Below are 21,194 nucleotides of genomic sequence, written 5' to 3'. Positions count from 1 at the left end.
AGCTTTTTATTTTTGGATTTTTTAATTATAATCGGTAAATGTTGCTAATTATCCATGAATCTGCAGCAAATAGCCGAGCCGGATGGATTCTGGGATATGAAGTTGCTGCTTCTGTTTTCAATCAAATGATCGTCATTTTTCATATTTCAGGCAAGCAATGTTTATGTTTTGACTCACGCATGCATTGATTTATAACATCTTCATTTATGAATAGAAATTAGTCATTTGAACAATTTCATTGTTCTATCTATGTAACTAATTAACATTCAGAGTGTTTAGAATAGGCTTTAAGCGAACTCTTCAAAATGCTGAATTAGGAATAGAAGACAAGAAGTTACGTCTAGAACTAAACGAGCCTAAATTCCCGTATAGCCATTTTTACTTTCTAGTATCTGATCAATATTTTCAAAAATAGCTAAAATCGCAAATTGTTTCAAACATTTTTTAAAACTATTTTATGCTGATTTCTAGGAATAAAATATTCCTTACTCATCTAAAACATTAGATGCGTAAATAAATAAATAAATTAACGAACAAATAAAATAGCAGCACCTTTTAAATAAAGCAGCTAATACACTTTTTTCCAGTAAAAAAAAAATCTTTAACCGCTTTCAAAACGAAAAAATAATAATTCAAATTAATAAGCTCATTAAAATAAACTAGTGTTCGCCCAGTGGTCGAAACTCGACCATATTCATAAATGAATATTTGAGAAAACTTGTATAAATTTAACTGTTTACAACATTTTTATTTCAATTTTTACTCATGTTTACTGCATATCGGGAAATATACAATTTTTATATGTATACACACAATACCAAAGAGCAATAATTTATTCCAATTTTGCTATTTATCTGTTAATCTCAAAATAAATGGATGAAAGGGGAAGTTTGGGTAATGGGATCGTTTCCGAAATTTTAAAAATATTTTTTTTCTGAAAGAGTATGCTTAAAACCATTTATTTTAACCATTTTTTGAATAATTTGAAAAAAAAAAATTAATATTTTTAACAACTATTTTAATTGGTGCGCAGATTGAAATTCATTTTTTCGCTTCTGCACATTGCATCAAAATATCTCTTTCTCTACTCTTTACTCTACTGCAAAACTCAGACTATAATTAAACTTCTGCATGAACAATATTTCTTTTAAAAAGTTTAATATCATTGAGAAAGTTGTCTTGACCTGTGCCATTAGAAATATAAAATTTCAAACAATCAAATGAACGAATCCTACTTGCTACATTTAAAATTGTCCATTCAAAAACAATGGACATCGCAATAATAGTGCAGTTTTATATTAAAAAAAAAAGTTTGTCATTTGTTTATGGTTTAGAGGATAACTGACTTATGCATTTTTCAAAGTTTTTGATCCTTTTCACCTTTGTCAAAGTTTCACACTTCACCATATCCTCTCTTCCCTTTGCCCCATGTCACACTGTTTTCATGAACGTCCTTATTTAAAAGGCGTGATGTCACATTCTCCCCATTGTATGTCCCTGTTGTCATTATTTTCCTCCCCTTGTCACGAACGGTTACAATTTGGTGAACCCCACCTTAAAGAGGGACTTCATTCGTAGTCACCTCCTTGCAAATAGACATTTATCTACTCTTTTTTTTTACGAATGCAAAAGAAAAATATTTCTGGCCCTGGCATTGGTGCCAAAAATTTGACACCAATGGTTGAAGTTCGCCAATTTCACAATTATGGAAGTCTTTCTGAAGGAAATGATTTCGCCAAACTCCTTTAATACGTAAAAGTTCTATACAAACAATATTCCTTGCAAAAATAGGCATGACCTTTGTAGTTAGAAATATAAAATTTCCAACGGTGAAATGAACGAACTATACTCATGGCAGCATATAATTGTTCATGGGAAACCACTGGCCGTCGTAATAATACGCCAGTTTCACTTTGAAATCTGTTTGTGATGATGGCAAATGCAGGTATTATTAGGAGCTGTTTTTTTTTTTTTTTTTGAAGAAGGCGATTTTATCGAAACTGAAAATCCTCCTTCACTCCGGAAAATGATTTATTTAAATGTTACAGTCGCGAAAACATAATTAAAATTAAAGTATTTTAAATGCCCGTAGTTACCCCAAAAGCCTCAACAATAAAACCAAATGCAAGAATTTCATTTATTTACGGTCAAGCGAGAAGTGGCACCACATAATATTTTCCAGCAATTTCCTCACGCTATGTCGCGTGAAAAAGCAAATAAAAATGAATTCTTGCTAACTTATACTTGTTTCTAGTGCTTTTTCTAGTTTTTATAGCGGGTTTGCGTTTTCGGACGGTGTAACCGAGTAGAACGTGCTTCAAAGTATTTTTTGCGAGCTTTCCAACCAAACCAAGCTCGAAGCACTAAAATGTATTTTTCGTGTAGAAAAAGCGCCTTCAAAAATGAATTAAAACTTAATGTTTCACGCTTCCAACAATGAATTTCAACAATGGGAAAGAAATAAAATTAAAATTTTTGAGTTTCGCTAACTAGAAATCGCTTGTAACTTTTTTCTAGTGAATTTAAGTTACTGGACCTTGAGCGGCCTGACAATTCCTTCGTTAGGAGTATTTTTTAAATACCTTTCCAACAATATTATATTCCAAAAAAATGGACCATCTGTTCGCGTAGAAAGAGCAATTTAAGACGAAAATGCGTTTTTTATTAATATCTCCGTTATTTAGCGTTCTATTTCAATTTTTTTTATTGATGACACTAAAACTCGGCAATAGCTACTGAACAAAAAAATAATGAAGGAAATCGGTTCACAAACAGAGAACTCGGTACCGAAAGAAAGTAGTTTGCCAATTCTTTACTAATAATAAAGCTGAAAGTCTCTCTCCTATCAAAATCTCTCTCTCTCTCTGTCAGGATCTCTCTGACGCGCATAGTGCCGAGACCGTTCGGCTAATTTTCATGAAACTTGGCACAAAGTTAGTTTGTAGCATGGGGGTGTGCATCTCGAAGCGGTTTTTCAAAAATTCGATGTGGATCTTTTTCGATTCCAAAATTAGGAACAAAATTAACAAAAGATGGACGAGTAAATTACGAAAATATCATATCGGGGAACCGTAACATGGGCACAAGCCAATTAGCGAGAAGGTTCACCATACATTATTGGTAAATATACAGACGAACGAAAAGACCTTTTAATTTTTTTATTACGGGCAAAACCGTGCGGGTACCACTATAATATATAAAGATACATCATATTAAAAAAAAATCGTTTCTTTTTCCCCTGTTGCCAAAAATATTTTTTTAAATGAATTAATGCACTTACCAAAATAAATAAAACAATAAAATGTCCACTTAAAGCAATAATTTTCATTGTCAAAGAAAACAAAATCGTCTGCGCATATCTTTATGTAGAAACATAAATGACTTCGAGTTTATTCGCCGAAAACTGAATACCCAAATTAAAACTTTACAGTGAAAATAAAAACGTCATATTAACAATAATTATTTCACAGTTAAAACCATGGCTGCGGAGTCGGAGTCAATCTCATTTCGGATAAAGGAGTCGGAGTCGTGGAGTTGAATGTCCACGAATCGGAGTCAATCATTTTTCCTCGGTGTATAAATTTTTGCCAAAGCTACCAAGTCAGAGTCGAAGTCGGAAAGTCGAAGTCGGAGTAAGATGCCCCTAAATTCTCGGAGTCAGAGACTGGTGTTTGTCGTCAAGAGCTATTTCCAACAAAATTCGTTTGAAGTAAATCCGCCTTCAAGTACGGAATCTACATTGACTTTCAGTTTCCCCGTAGGCGCTAATGTTGAGGGATTTGAACTGTTCAAAATTGAACGGAAAATTGTTCAAACCAAAAAGATATATTTTATATATAAGTAGTTTGATTGAAATCTCACAGTTCGGAATTGCCTTGAATTTCCCTGTGGGCGCTGATGTTAAATTTTTTTGAACTGTTCAAAAAATTAAACAAAAAATAGCCCAAATGCAACTGATGTTCCTGAAAAAAAATTTTGTTTGTTTTTGAAGAAAAAGCACAAAAGCTAGAGAAATGAAAGAAAAAAAGAGAAGGCAAAAATATTGAAGAAAAAAAAGCAAGTTTATTGTAAACTTAATTTAAAAGGGGGGATCTGATATTTTATTAGACCGTGTGGACCTGTTTGAAAATCTACGTTCTGGGTTTCAAGAGCTAGATAGGGAGATACTTAAAAGAGATAGGGTCTGGTGGGGTAAAGTGGTCATAAAATCGCAGGTTTTCGACTTTGGTGGATAATAAATACAACACATTATTTAAACACTTCAACTTTTTTTGTTGTTATTTTACATTGCATTATTAAAGAACACAGTACATTGAAGTTTAGGAAAAAAAATATTGATTTAATTAGTTTTAAAACACTTTCTTTTCCCTTTGTATTTATGGCCACTTTACCCCATGGGATGGGGGAAAGTGGTCATAGTTAAAAATAAAGGCAAAACCATATTAAATAACCCTAATATTTGTATATGTCAGTTATTTTTATGGTTACAAGTATATGCACTAATATATGTGTGTATACACGAGTATACACGTGTCGTGTAAACATGAGTAAACACATTCATATATGAGTAGATATATATGCAAGCACGTGCTTACTCAAGTATATGCTTGTATACACGAGTATATAAGCATGTATACGTGATTACCTAAAGGAGTGTTGACGTGTCTACACGAGTATATGTGTGTTATGTTTATATACGTGTCACGCGTATGTACGCGTATAAACGAACGTCATATGCATGTATGCACGTGTATCTCGAGTATACACGTGCATACCTGAGTATATACGTGTATAGTAGACGTATATACGCATATATGTACAAGTCTACATGTGGATACATACATAAGTGTACACGAGTTAATTCGTGGATGCATCTAGTGCGTGTTTGTACGTGTCTACTCACGTATATACATGTATATATGGAACTTGTGATCCATTCACGTTTATATTTATGGAAGCACGATTATATACGTATGTATACGTGTAAACACAATTATATACCTAAAAAGACGTATATACGTACATTTACGTGTATACACCAGTACATATATGTATGCACGAGTATATACGCTTATATACATGTATGCCTACAGAGTGACTCCAAGCTCTTGAGCAAAAATCTAAGGGATGTGAGAGGGGAGGATAAAAAGCAAAGAATAATGAGGAGAACACAGTACATTGAAGAGAATCATAAGGAACATATGATCACAAACACAATGCTGACGCGCTACATGCACACAAAGCCAGAAACTGATGGATAAAAACAGGTCACAAATTTTTTACACACAGATGATTTTACTCAAAATTTTAGTTTTTAAGAAATATTTAGAGCACTTGTTAAAAGTTACGGCACGTAGTAGTTCTAATAGACGCATCGAAACAAAGGCGCAGCGAAGGATGAAAGTTTTTCAAAAGTCTCGTCATTAAAACAGAGAGTGCTTTGTGACTGCAACGCATGTATTACAGCTGCAGGCCGCAAATTTATTCAATCGCTTTAAAACTTTCTTACGACCTGAAATGTTGTGTAAAATTGTCTTAGTGTAACAAATTTCTGACCTGTTTTGCATTCATCAGTCTTTGGCTTTGCGTGCATGTGGTGCGTCAGCATTGTGTTTGTGACCATATGTTCCTTATGATTCTTGCTTCTTATTCTCGCCTCTAATACCTTTTAAAAATTTTGCCAAGAGTAAGTTTTGCTTGTATGTAAGTGTCTACTCGAGTACGTACGTGTATATACGTGTCTACTTGAGTATGTAAGTGTTCGTATACATGCGAGTAAAAGCAGGTATATATGTGTATAGTCGAATGTATATCTGCATAGATAAAAAATACCCATATCGCGGATACCCATATACGTATTTATTGGTACATTTATGTGAATACGTTTATATACGCGCCTACACGAGTATATGCGTATGCATACGTATATACTCGTATATTAACCCCATTTACTGTAAAAACAATACATATTAAGGGAAATTATTGTTTAATTTATATCTGCCTTTTACTTAACAATTAAGTGACATTAGAAGAAAGATATTCGTTAAGCCTAATATTATGGACCACTTTACCCCATCTTACTGAAATTGTTCTAAAAAATGATCTAAAATATATTCAGCTGACTGCTAATGAGTAAGCGATCTCAAGACATGTAGGAAGCTTCCTGTGCCGTCAATCTGTTCATAATTCTAACAAACAAAATTTCCCAAAGAAGTTAAAAGAGGTGTTTAGATTTTTAAAATTTTCATATTTACACAAAATATTTTTTTTGACCAAATAAAATTTTGCCAGTTTTGAAATTTTATATTCAAAATGTAGTTTCTAACTTCCCGAACCTAAAATAAAATTTTCACATTCATTCGAACATTTATTTCTAAGCTATAGTCATTTATTTGACGTATGACCACTTTACCCCATTGACCACTTTCCCCCACCAGACCCTACATAAAATACGCCGTCAGCTCAGAAATTCCAGCCGAGGATTGCAGTTTCGTGCTTATTAGCACTCATCAGCCCGGAATAGGAAGTGCCTGAGCTGGAGGTTGAAAACCTCTTAAGGAAGCTAAAAGTGCCAAACAAACTGGTAGCTAATATAGAATTAGCACTGATCAGTCATTCCATCTGAGGACTGCAGTTTCGTGCTTATTAACTACAGTCCTCTGATTGAATGACTGAGCCGTCGGTGTATTTTATGTATTTCTGCTTTAGCCTTCGCTATAGGGCTGTAACTTACTGAAAATACTTAAAAGAGATTTTCTTCTCGTAGAATTTGGCATCAAACAGAAATATTTTCATGCTGGAAATGTTCTAATGGCAACTGATAACGATGGAGACTTTTACATTAGTTTTTTGCGCAAAAGTAAAACCATTTTTAAATTTTTTTATTTGACCATCTGTACAAGATTTTGCATCCGTTCTGAATAAAAACATGAAATTGTTGTTAACAGTGCCTACGAAAAGAAATGGTATAAAGCGAAATCAGTTTTTTTGTGGTTTGAAAATTTTAGTTTAGTTTTTTTAGATGTAGAGGTATGATTTTGATTTTATAAACATTGATTATATAATATTTCACTCAACCCTTTATGCTGTCTCTTTGTGCTACGTATGCAGTTTCACTGTGCTCCATATACTGTCTCAATATACCCCATGCTTAGCATAGTGAGAAAAATTTTTATGGTTCCTTTTTTATGTTATTTCAAAAACATTAAATAATAGTGAACATTTTTGTGTCTCAAAAAAATTGTATACTTGAGCTGCATTAAAAATCCACTTTAACAGTTTTCATGTAGAATCAAAGTTTTCAAATTTCTTGAATTTTATATTGTTCGTCTCATTGTGCCCCAGTTTCCTCTACCGTAAAAGCCAGAGTTGATTAAGCAATTTATTACAGTTATATTGTTACTGTCATCCGTTCGGTTTTACAGTGCCTATTAGTGATTGCAATACCGGACCAAAAATGCAATACCGGTATTTGACATTTTTAAAAACTGTATGGAATACCGGTATTAGAAGTTTTGATAAAAAAAGATCGAGACACACTTGCCATGTTTCATAATTTTATGAAACAAGTGCATTAGTTGTGAAAATATATTGGGAACAAATATAAAAGGAAGGAAATAATGCTATAATAAAAAAATATAGTAAAAAACGTAATGCAGCTATTGAAATGCAGTGCCGTATCGTCGATTTTTCTGAGCCGGGAAAAAAGCTTGAAACTGTCTCCCTGACTCATCCTTCAAGTTTTTACATCGAGTAGAAGGTCACCTAAGAAGAAGTTAAACATATTTTCACACTGGTAGCTAATACTAAGAAATCTGTATTCATGAAATTAGTAGCAATTCAGAAACCTACTTTCCGCAGCAGGAAACCGATGGAAACACGTGAAACCACTGAGTGTTGCCGGGAATTAATCTGTGAGTTTTAGAAATTTTCTTGTAGTGTTCTTCAGTGTATTATTGTAGGTAAGGAAGCTCAATTTTACTAGTCTTTTAATTGCTTAAAATTTGTAACATCGAATTCAAGTTAAAAGAAAAAACGTTTTTGCGAATAATGCTATGTGCCGACTTCTCATTCTTTTCTCCGACTTCTTTTCTCATTCTTTTATGTGGGTATTGAGATTCCATATATTTATTAATATTTCGATTCATTGTCGTTTAGTTATTTCTTTGGAAACTCGACGCTTTTCGACTCCTTACGATGTTTCAATTGGGTTCCTCTCAGGAGAATTTCCTGGCCAAGGTAAAATTGTGATACAGTAGAACAGCGGTTAACAGTGGTTTCTGTTAACTGAGCCGATAATGAAGTCTTTTTTTTTTTTTTTGCATGATCGGGCTGGTATTGACAGAAATTCGGGACTTTTACAAGGCAAGGTACCAGGCCTTTTTGAAAATATAATGTAAATTAATAAAATGATGAATTTTCAATTGGAAAATAAAAATAGTTTCTGGAAAATTGTGTTTTTAAATAAATCTTTCAATACTTAACTTGACATTGTAAATGAATTCAGTTGACTTTTTAAACTTTTATACAAAGTTATTGGTTTTATGCCCAGTTTCGCTGACTTTTAAAATTTCCTCCCCCTCTTTAATGTATCAAAAGGCATGATTGAACTTGAAAAAAATCGTGCGGCGTGGGGGGGGGGCAATTTCGTGTCGGCAAGACAGAAAGGATACCAAGTTATTTTTGTTTTTCACCTGTAAAACTACTTTTTAACTGTTCATTTTCACCTTTCAAAAATATTCTATTGTGCTTTTAATTAATACATTTTAAAAATTTGAGATCCTAACAAGTTTTTAGACAAAGTTTCTATTAACCGAAATATCAGACATCCGAGGCACTAACAGCCCCAAATAGCTCGGAAAATCGAAGTTTTACTGTGTTATTATGGGCAAAGAATTTTGTAATACTTCTTGCTTTATGATAAGATACAAATTTTGCAAAGGAAAAAAAACTCTTCGCAGTTCGGGATTTGGGAACCATTCTCTAAGTTGGGGCATCAGGCAAGTTCACAATACTTCTTTGTAATTAATTGTCTTGCCACATGGTGCACGATGTGGTTGCCTGCATGCCTTGGGACTGATTGCACACAGCAACATTAGTTTAACAGCATGCTTTATCATCTCATCAATGCCGCTAGAATGGAACATTTCCCTGAACCTATTATGACTTTTAAAAAATCCTAAAATTTCACTGTAAAAGTTATTTGCATCCACGTTGCCAGTAAATTTTGCTGCAAAATCCTACTTTACTATAAAATTTTACGTTAGAATAAACGAAAGTTAAAAATGCAAAATGCAGACAGCAGGTTCGATACCGGGACCTTCTGATTGGCAGGCGGCTTTGCTACCGACCATACGATTTAGGACTCATCACGTGAGGGGAAATATGGTGTTATCTGCTTCATTGTAAGTGACGTGGTATATCAATTGGCGCTGCAATCGTTTATTATTATTATTATTATTATTATTATTTGGTACTATTTACTGTAAATTTTTCTGTACTGTAAACACTCCATTTTACAGAAATATTTACCATAAAAGTTTCCGGATTTTTTAACAGTGTGAGCCCCTTTAAACTAAAGCATGCCAAGATTTAAAAAATGGACTCAACTGAGAAACTCATCTGAAATTAGCTCAATAAAATTTTAAAATTTTGAAAATTAAGTGAAAAACGAATTTTATATAATTTAAGTCCTTTTATCATGTGTTATTGCTTACTAGCCTGTGTAGGAGTTTTTTCTTCATTGTCTCTTTAAATGGTTTTTCTTCTTTTATTTATTTCTGTATTTTCTTTTGTAGAACAATGCCCTGACAATTTTTCTTTTGTAAGCTGTGTTTGCCTGGTTCTTTTCAAAATAACATTTCTAACTTTTGGAGTCAATTAGATTAGCTTTGTTGCCTTTTTAAAAATATATGTCAAATTATTTTGTCAAAACGTGCCGTTGATAATCTGTACTTGCCGCAATTAACCTATTGTTTCACATAAATTGTCAAATGTTTATGCAAATTAAGTTTTATTTTGTAAACAATTGATTTGAAAACACCACAAATATTTTGCTATATTTCTTTTGGATTGATGTATACATTAACAGAAGTGTTTTCATCTCACATCGCTTCTATAGAGAAAGATCTGTACCTCAATCTATAACTGTAGAACATTAAAATAGAAATCCTTCAGAAAAAAAAAGTTTCTTCGCAAGGAAAGCCTCTTATTGGTTAACTCTTTTCAGGTGGGAGTCTGCTGTAAAGCTAGCACTTAAAACTAATAGAATGCATGTTTTTGTATCAAGCGACTGGGTAATTAGTAAATTTTTAGAATTATAACACGGAAGTCAAAAACAATATTATTTCAAGCGAATGCACATTGAAAACTCTAAATAAATAACAATGAAAAACAAATGTTAACGAATTTTCGATTTCTCAATGTGCTTTGGGTGTTTCTTATAGATTTTAAAGTGCTGAAAAAGAACATGGTTGTAAAACTTTTCTATCACCCTCTAATTTTTAGAAATATTATTTATAAGTTTTGGATTATATAGGCTATCTTATAACAGTTACAAGTTTACTACATTTTTCTTTTAGATGCATTTGATCGATAGACGCAAGTTTTTTTACTCATTGCAGCGATAGAATATGTAACAAAAAAGTAGAAACCCAATTCACTTTGATAAGTTTTATTTTTGCGACATTGAGCAGATGGCACTAGGCGTTCCGTATTATTTCGGTTTCGCACAAGTTCACAGTAGGTGAAGTTGTCTTTCGACGCGTGGAAATGCCCTGCCATCGGTTCCACTTATTCATGAATTTCAGCTTATTCTTGAATATTGAAAGAATCTTACTAAAATATGAAGATATTGCTTTATGAAATTGACTATTCACATCAGAATTAAAGCATATGGGCAGTATTTAAAAGTAATTGCCATTTTCATTGATCTGCAACTCGATTATATAAAATACTGTTATTCTCTGTGCGAGTGGGACAGCAGGGCAAACATGAACATTATATCGAAAGAAATCGTTACAGCACAAACAAGTATTGCAGGTGAAAAAAAATTCAAAACGTTTCTCTAATCGCTTTTTAAAAATAAATTCTCCCACCTTTACACATAACGTTGGAATTGATGAAGAATTTGATTAAAGCAATGGATAAAGAAGGGGGTTTATTTCAATATTTGCAGGAACAGTTCTCATCCCTCACTTATGCAAAAATTAAGGAGAGTATTTTTATTGACCCACAAATAAGAAAGATTACGAGGAACAAAATTTTGAAGTTAAAGTTATTTAGGAAAAACAGCATGAATTGATTTTAAAAATGTTGTGACACAATTTTTAGGAAATAATAGAAGTATTAACTATGAAAAATTAATGAAAAACATATTAAAAAGTTACAAAAAAATAGGATGTTTAATGTTATTGAAAATTTAATTTTTTGGCATGTCACCTAAATTTTTTCATTGAAAGTATAGGAGCTGTGAACGACGAGCATGGGAAGCGCTTCCACCAGGATGTTTCTGCGATCGAAGAGCGATATCAAGGATGGTTTACTAAAATGCTCGGGATTACTTTTGGAATCTTATTAGAGAAATTTGTGATAGTTCTTATAAGAAAGCACCCGCAGTTAAGGCATTTACAGCTACATGAAGTATGAAACTTAAGATTTTCTTTACAAGTATCATTATTTTTTTCTTAAAAAATCTCCTTCATTCTTCTACAACGTTTTAAACAATGTATATTTTTTGTGCTTTATATTAGTTTTAAGCTTTTTAATTGCTTAGGTAAAATGGTAAATGACAAAAATATTGCATATGTATGGAATAAGTGTCAGTAAATTGAGATTTTAAAATTTTGGATTTTTCAAAAATCTGTGGGTGGTGGAGTATTTTTTATGTCATATTCCTTTTCAACACCCTCAAAAATAAAAAAGTCACAACTTACTTACTGAGGAACATAAACCTTGTTTATCAGTGCAATTATTTGCATCAAATTAATTTAATTTTTATAAGGAAATATAGTTTTGTATCATTTGGACCACTAGTAGTTGCATACAAAATACCGACAGCCAGGTTATCTCATCCAGAGACTGCAATTTACTCACTGTTATGGACTCATCAGTCTGGAATAGGGAATAACCAAGCTGGAGGCAAAGGTCATCTCAATGTAGGCAATATAGGCTGGTAATTTAGCAATGTAGGCTGGTAATTTACTGCTTAACAGTAGCGGTTACGTGAAATGTATGCAAAACCATGTAATTATATGACTGCCCGCATTAATTTGGCAACCCAATGTATGTATGTAGGGTGGTTAAAAAAAAGTTTTTTGAGCTAGAGTCTAGGTTGCCCTCTATTCTTTTAGACACACTAATAGTATTATGCTGTAAAAGTTTTAGCTTCTTACTCAAATTTTAAGAGGGTGCTTCATGACCCCTTAATTTAACATTAGCCATAGTATAAAAAATACCACAAGTTTAGAAACATTTAATTTCCCCAGTGTTTCTTTTTTTTTTTGTAAATAATTATGTTATTGCAATGTATATGCATATTAATGGTGTATTTTATAATATGTAGCATTGTTTTTTTTATTTCAGTGTTATTTGTTTGACCCCCTTCCCCATAGGTATGAAGTTTGGGGGAAGGGATTGAGCACCCTCTTTCAGAAGAAATAGGAAGCTAAAATTCTTCCGGTATACTACTATCCACAAGTCTAAAAGTATTGAGGGGTGGCTCCTTATCTCGGAGAAACTTTTTTTACATGTATTTTTGAACCACCCTAGTGTATTTGTGTGTATGTGTATCATGTGAATTTAGGGATTTTGTCAGAATGTAGCCTAAAGTTTTGATGAATTGAGTTTACAATAAAACTTACAACTATATTAGTTTAAATAAAAACATTTAGATTGGAAAAGGTAAACAAAAACGAGCACAGAAAAATGAAAAACGTTCTGTACACTTCTCATTGAATGAAAAATGAAAAAAGGTCATAAACTGAAAAAACAAAGTGAAACTTTAACAATCATGCATATTGAGAAAAATTGAAATAAAGAAGAGGGGAAATGGAATTCCGCACCAATAAAAGCTTTTGCCACGCGTAGAAATAAATTAATTTCTATAGGAAAAGTAATTTTAATCTGGAAAATGGAAATTCGTTCAATATTTTCAGGATTTACGTCCAATTAAGAGAGCCAGCACTTAATCCACTCCTGACGTGCTCAAAATAAATTTGAAACTATCCAGCAGATCTCAATGAAATTAGTGAAACATAAAACAAACAAAATAAAATCGTTGTGAAAAAAAAAAAAAAAAAAAAAAAACGATTTTTAGTTTCCAATATTTTGAAAGAAAAGTTATTTCTTTTATGTATTTCTTTAATATATTTCTTATATTTAATCTTTTAATAAAAATATATTTTTTTTAAAAAGGAAATTTTTTCCTTGTCAGCGAGTTCGAGACAGGAAGAAAAGTATTTCATCAATGCATTGATCATAGTTTTTCATTAAAGTATTTAAAAGAGAAAAGTGGATTTTTTTCAAAAACGTTTTAAGTAGTTGCTCTAATTAATGGATTAAATATAAATTCACAAAAGGCATCATTATTCAACAAGTGCCATCAAAGAAAACAATTGACAGCGAGATAGAGAGGCAAAAAGATATTCAAAATTCTCTTTTGTTGGAGTTACAATGGACGACTAATGCACGAAACTGGATCCTGATCGAACGGGAGAGGAAGGAAAAGAAAAGAAAGAAACAGAATCGAAACCAACGAACCCTCGGAACAGACGAGGAGCGTTTACGAAGAATGCCTCTTTGATTCCACCCCATGGTCGAGTGTAGTGGATTCAGCCTCTGAGTTTCATTCAGAAATACAGAGCAGAATTTTGGCATGAACTGCGTGGCTCGTCTTGTCGACGAGACGAGTTGCTCGCCCACGTTACCGGCGCGCAGCCTCCTTCACGCATCCCCACCGTCCGTAATGACGTCATCGGGGAGTGCGTCGACGTCATTGAATGAATCGAACTGCTTAGCTCCCGTCGGTATCCATGGTGAAACGTATCCCCTGAGAAGGATTTTAAAATGAATCAAAGGGATTGATTCCACCTCCCCCCCCCCCCATGAAAAATCCTACACTTTAAAACGCAAATTACGTCAATGTTTCCAGGACTTCAAAAGAAAGAAAGAACAATAATTAAAAAAAGAAAAGAATTTTTTGGAGGAAGAAAATTTTGACTGTTTTACGTCAGTTCTGTTCAACTAATTCGATATATTGCTGTTACTAAACTGAATTTAAAAAAAAAGAAAAACTTAAATGTATTGAAAAAAAAGTAAGATTTAAAATATATTTTTCGCAGATACGTCCATTTTGGGTAAGTCCATGCTTACCAAAGCTTGATACAATGACTATTTTCTTGTCTATTACGAATGGAGATCCTTAATAATAAAATACAATGTTTTAAATTAATGTATGAAAATAAAATACGATGTCAAGAATTTTAACGAAATAATCTACGGGAAATTGTCGAGTATCGATAGAAAAACGTGTAGTTAAATAAAACTGCCATTTTTTTATGTATAAAATCATTATAGGTAAGTTTTTTTCAATTTTTCATTTGCAACTAATTTTCTAAAACCGAACGAATAAACCAGTGAGAAGCAAAGGGATGTAAGTGCAGAAATTAAAAATTTTGTGAGAACCAGTGCAAATAGTAGGATAACACCTCTACTGTTTTGGACCAATAGCTGAAACTAGCAGCCCTGGTAAATGCTGCTGTACAGCATGATTTAGAAGAAAAAAAATCAATGAAAGACTACCTACGATCTTAACTTTGAAAGCGCTTTGCTCAAAACTTCAAAACCCCCACTTACATCCCTTTGCTTCTCACGGCCTCAAATATGCTTTAGGGCCATTCCAGCGTTACGTGTGTGACTTTTTGACACCATGTCTTTACAAAAAACAATAAAACCAATAAAGTATTTTTTAAATATCTCTTAATAGTCTCTATTGGAACTGCAGAACATATGTGACAGTTTTTCAGTGGCAGTGTTTTTTTTCTAGGATAATTCTAAATTTTTTATAGAATTTTAAATGCAGCGTTCCATGTGTGACTCGGAAAACCTGAAAATAAGCTGTACCTCATATTATTTTGTCATTTCCTGTGAAGTTTTGAAAGGTAAATGAACAGTATTTTTTGTGCATTTGTCTAAGTATACCAAGTAAGAAGTGAAGCATCGTTTATACGTTTCTCTTTAATACGTTTTTATCAATTATACGTTTTTATAATTGGTCCCTGCAAAGTTTAGTACACATTAACCTATACCTATTATACGTTTTTTCGTTTGTACGCTTTTTTCATATAGTCCCTTCAAAAACGTATAAACGGTGCTTCACTATTCCATAAATATTTTTTTTTCTAACACTCGTACAATAGCAATAAAAAATATTTTATTAGTGTTACGTGTGTGGCCGCGTGCATTATATATATATATATATATATATATATATATATATATATATATATATATATATATATATATATATATATATATATATATATATATATATATATATATAGTTGAGGGGGATTTCCTAATAAAAATCTACAGTTTACGTCGGATCTTTGCAAAATTGCGCACAGAGGTTTTTTGGTGCTCAGGAATTCACATGGAGATTTTTGTCCTCCTGTGGGGGGGGGGGGGGGGGGAGTTGTGACTCCACCCCCTCACGGGGATTTTCCTAATTCAAATTTAGTTTACATCGGATCTTTGCCAAATTTGACACAGACCTCCTATGATGCTCAAGAATTCACATAGGGGTATTTTCGTCCCCCTATGGCGGGGGGGGGGGGGGTCCCAACTTAGGGGTTTTTGCGGGAAAATTCGTGAAACGGGATAGTTAGGCCTTTTATTAACAATGATAACACTTTTTGAATAAAAAAAGCCTAAGACGTCTGAATTTAAATTTTGAGGCATAAAATTGCTTTTACTAGACATTGACGGGAAGTTATACACATTTTTTGTCTTTTATTTAGGCCGTATTGTTGAAAATGCGTCGCTTGATACAACTCTTATTTTCGAGGTAGACCGTGCAACGTCGGGTAACGCAGCCAGTGAATACCTTAACTGAAAGGATATATTCACAAAACAAAGAATAAAGTGAAATTAGTTTTTATTTGTTTTTCGAATTGAATAGTAATCTCAAGTTTATGAACTATCACAAACTTCTAATACATACTTATGTGGTTTAAATCTATTTGGAATATTCTAAATCATCTGTAGAATTTATTCACTTCATTTCTCTTCTCGAAAACCAAAAATTATCAAAAAATATTTATGCAATTTAAGGTAAATAGAACGTTGTACTCTTGATCTTCAAGTATTTAGATTGCGAATACTTAGTTTAAATTGCTCTTTGGGTATGAAATAAACAAGTCTTATTTATTTTTTTTAAACTATTATTATTAGTTATTTTGTTAACACTCATTGAGCCCTTGGTTTCAATGCCAGCACACAATAATTATGTAAAGTACCTTTTCCCGTAAAAATGGTTTTGCAATGAAAACCATTCAGGAGCGTTACGTGTGTGACGTCTTTCAAAAATACCCGTTAAAAATTTTCTGCGCAATGCTTGAAGATGTAAGTTTGCTTACAGGAATTATGTATCAAGTTAATTTATTATATGAGATATTTTCCTTCTAGTCCCCCCAATTTGACCTTGGAGGAAAACTTTTGTTCCTCTTGCGTTACGTGTTTAATCAATAAAGAAACCCAGCATATTTTGGAGGGTTAAAAACTTATCAAAAGCCTTTTTAAAAATAATTGAGACACAATTATAGTAAAGCATCTGTGTTCATTATATTGGATCGTTTCACCCCCCCCCCCCCCAAATGAATGCTTAAGTTAAAAAATGGCTCTTAAATTTATTTTACTAACAATGCGTTTTTTTTTACTTCGTATAAATGTTGTCAAATAAGGCAAAAACCTGATGTAAAAATATTTTAAACTAAAAATTGATTCTAGAATTGAAAAGTATAGATAATTTTTTTGTCAAAAAGTAAGGTTTGTTTCTATATTGTGTGGGAAAAAAAATTTAATAGTGGGTGAAGACCACTTTTCGTGAAATTGCCCTTTAGTTAGTTCATCTATTGAAGCAAATAAATTAAATATTTTCTCTATTATTAAAAAAGAACGAAAAATTGAAGGTTTTAGTCAGATACAATTTCATAATCAATAACACAGTTTTGTGATAATATAAATAAAGTCGATTTGTTTTGTTGAACTGCTCCCAATCATAATTTAAACTTAAATTTTCAAATAAGTTTTTTCTAATTTTTTACGAATCGTTTGCTGAGTGTACAAAAGTTGGAGCCGATTAAATCGTAAATGAGCGAGATATTAGGCCCTGAACTTTAGGTTGGCCTTATTTGATGCTTTTACGAAAAAAGTGTGCTTCAAGTTTCAAGTGTTTCAAAAAATGAGTACAAGTGTCTGTGATTAAAATATGTGATTTTTAATTTGCATTGTATCAATTACGGTACTACTTTAACCAATTCAAATGCTTAAGGTAAACAGGAGGACAAAAAGTAAACAGATGAAATTAATAGACACACGAAAGATACAATTAAACCCATTATTTAGCAACAATTTGAGGTTATGTGAAATAGCTTCTTAACACACTATTTTCTCCTTTCAATTACTAAAGGAAGAAAAAAAAAGCTACCAACCGCTTCCTTCCCTGATAAATAGCTGATAATTTTTCTAGTTTGTTCCTTCCTATAGGTAAATGCTGAGAAACTCTTTCCTGAAGACAAGCAAATCTCTTGTTAATCCATTCTGCTCTTATTCGATTTATAACTTACCTAAAACTTAGAAATGGAACTTAGACTTCGTGGTAACCAATTTCCTTACCAATTCTTGTCCGCTATAGAACTTAGGTCAATGATAAAAATTGAAGATGTTTATTTTATTTGAAACTGTTAAGCTGCCGACCGCCTTGTTCAGAGGTCAGAGAAGTTTAAGTGCGGATAGAAAGGTCCTGGGTTCAAATCTCGGCTCCAGCCTGGGTGCAAATTCTCTCTCCTGTCCTTGTCCTTTCTTAGTGTGAATGTGTTGTTATGCTGTGAACGGTTGCTTACCCTATAAACGGGTTCTATGGCATGTGTGTACTGTAGAAGTCGGATTCCACACCAAATTACGGTACATTTGGAAAACTGAAGTAGTGCTCCCCAAACTGCCAGCTTAGCTGGCACAAGACAAAAACAGCTGTTTTAACCTTTTCCGTCAGCTTCTCATATGCGTTCTCTTAAAACTGAATATTTTTTACAGAATGCTCTTTGGGGCACAAACGATAAGGAATAACATTTAAAGCAAAGCAAACTCTGGTGACTAAATATAAAAGTTTTACATCAACATATTCAAAATTAGCTTTTTTGCAGTTCCATGCATACATTTTTATTTAAGTTATTCTTACTTCGGATGAGGTGAAGTATATCTTGGAGTCTGTGCTGTCTATGGAAGGCTGTTGGGGTATACTTTGCGAGTTTACTTCAATGGAACTGTTGGCGGACAATCCCCCAGGCATTAGAATGGGATGACGGTTAAAAGGGGGTAGCGGAAGGGTATTGCATTTGCCGCTGAGGGAAGGTCCTGAAAAGAAAGATATGACTCACCTTAAAAAGTGATAAAAATAACATTGATCTTGTTTTAGGAGATTCATTGCACTCTGGGAACAAAAAACGTAAGTTTAACAGTTTTATTCATAAATAGTCTCAAGCAGCTAGATGTGCAATTCCCTTGTTATGCCGTTAACCTTTTTATACAAAAATTGCCTCTTCGGTGGCTGCTTAAATACATTTTAGCAGACGCCGGTGGTATAAAAATATTTTATTCATAATCTCCTTTATACATTTATTGCCGTTGATGTATATTTTTACTCTGTTGATACAATATGAAATGGGGGTTTAAATGAGTTATCAAATCTGAACAATGAACACTTCTCTAAAAGTTTCCATAATTCGACATGCATCTTATAAAAGATTAAATTCCGTCGGAAGTCACTTTTGAGGTGTAACTCCCTAATATCGACTTTTGTAGGTAAACAATAAAAAAGCGTAGATGACCTTTCACTGCTTAAAGAACTGTTACTTAAAGTATTCAGTGTAGCAATCAGGAAAACTCAATGTTCGGATAGAAGCGAACCTTAGAATAAAACCTTTCAAGATAAAGTTTGACGTAGCGTCTCTGGTTTGAAGAAAACAGCTTCCTCTATCTCATTAAATAAAATACATTTATGAAAAAACATTATAATAGTGTTAGTTTAATTTTATAGCGTTAGTTCACTGTATTAAGAGAATTAAAACTTTGTAAATTGTCTTAACTACTAATTTAATTTATTTAACATTTTTACCGCAACAGCTAACTGAAAATGTTCATCTATATCAATACAATTTATTTAAATAACTATGTATTTTACCAGTATTTACCAGTATTACCTAATGTCTGTGAGATTATTGAGTCAAAAATGTAGTCCGAAGAGTTACGTAAAATTACCTACGATTGTGATAGAACTTCAAGTCTTCAGACGCAGTTTTTAACAACTTCAGTATCTATAATTAGCTACGAGTTTTCAAAAGTAGTTTTAAATAAATACTCGTATACAGTGAAACCTGTGTATAACGATATTATCTATAACGATAACCTGTCTATAACAATATTTTTTTTTTTTTTTTTGGCCCGATCAAAATGTCAGCATGAATGATCAAACTGCCTATAACGATAACCTGTCTATTACGATATTTTTTTTAGGTCCCGACAGTATCATCGTAGACAGGTTTTACTGTACCAATTCAACGTCATAATAATGTTACACTGATTCAACGCCATATAAATGCTGTATTAATATCATAATATTGTTCTACTGTTTTAGTGTCACAACGATGATGTACTAGTTTAACGCGTTTCTGTTTTAACTGTATTCTTGTGAACTTGGATCCAATTAAATGGCGAAGGAGCCCGTTTGCGAAAAACCGAATAAATAGGTTGTGCAACTCTTCATAAAACGTAAAACTATTTTTCTTTTTTTAACGAAAACCAGAACGTTATTTTTTGGGCTTTCAAGTTTAGGTTCTAGTGCTGCATTCATGCACATTGTACTCCAAACATAAATAAATTTCAGCCAATGCAAAAGAAAAAAGAAGAGAGAGTAAAGAAGGAAGAAGAAAAATACAAAACCAATAGGTCTAATTTATTTGAAGCATGCTTGAAACGAAAGTAACTAACATCATTTTTAATTTACGAGAAGAAAAAAGTAAGAAAGAAAAACGTCTTTTTTCATGCTGGTTGAAGAACAAGAACTTCTGCATTATACGATATTACCAAAGTAAAATTGAATTAGCAAGTAGCTCTCAGTGAAACGCTTTTGCAAGGCATTTATAACACAAGTATCTAAAAATGACTTCAGAGTGTGACATGAGAAGAAACATGCTTAAGAGAAGAAACATGCTATGAAATTTAAAAAAATAAATAAACATTCAGTGAAAATGGGAAAGGTACTTTGTATAATAAAACCTTCTCAGTCATTTAAAGTAACTTCGAGCCATGTGGATCAACTTTGACCCCCTTCATAATATTTAGCACATTTGACGTCAAAAGAAACTGTGGACGGTCGAAAGCTGCACTCTGATGGACAGGTTACAACAACTTCTCACTTTTTATTTTATGAAATACGTTAAACGCTCTAACATAGCTAGCTTGTAACATAGTTAATTGTATTATCTAATAGTTCTGCAGTTAGTTTGGAAAAAAAATCAATTTGCAGATTTAAAATTGTTAAAGTTTCTTGTTCTCTACTTAATAATATTCTACACAATATAATAAGTTTTTAAAATACTGTAATGCTATGAAAGAAAAGTTGGGAGTTCTAATACGTTTAAAAATTTTATTTTTCTGGTTAAATCTGAGCTATACTTTCGTCGAAATAGCGTATTTTGCATCAATATTTTTCTTATGATTTTATGTTACATAAGAAGCAGAATGACTTTGAATCGGGTTAATAATTAAATGTTTTTTAATCAATATTTTATAATTTTTGACTACTATTCAGCACATTTGGAAGTTTTCTTGAGTTTTATGCCAAAAAAAGAAGCAAAAATATTAATATATTAGTGAATCAGTTAAAAATAGTGATACTGTAATTATATACAGGGCGTTCC

The 21,194-nt window shown here is 32.5% G+C and overlaps 1 protein-coding gene across 1 annotated transcript in view; it reads right to left on the bottom strand.

The window, feature by feature from the left end:
* The window catches only part of LOC129216874 (protein still life, isoform SIF type 1-like), a 184,434-nt gene that overhangs the window by 124,462 nt on the left and 38,778 nt on the right, over positions 1-21,194 (bottom strand). Inside the window, exon 8 of the mRNA XM_054851126.1 lies at positions 18,455-18,630. Coding sequence (XP_054707101.1) covers positions 18,455-18,630 — 176 coding nt within the window. The remainder of the gene's footprint in view (positions 1-18,454; positions 18,631-21,194) is intronic.

This window comes from Uloborus diversus, chromosome 1 (assembly GCF_026930045.1).
Source record: "Uloborus diversus isolate 005 chromosome 1, Udiv.v.3.1, whole genome shotgun sequence".
In the NCBI taxonomy this organism is placed as follows: Eukaryota; Metazoa; Arthropoda; class Arachnida; order Araneae; family Uloboridae; genus Uloborus; species Uloborus diversus.
Note: the sequence above shows the minus strand (reverse complement) of the source record. Positions and strands in the feature narration are given on the sequence as shown.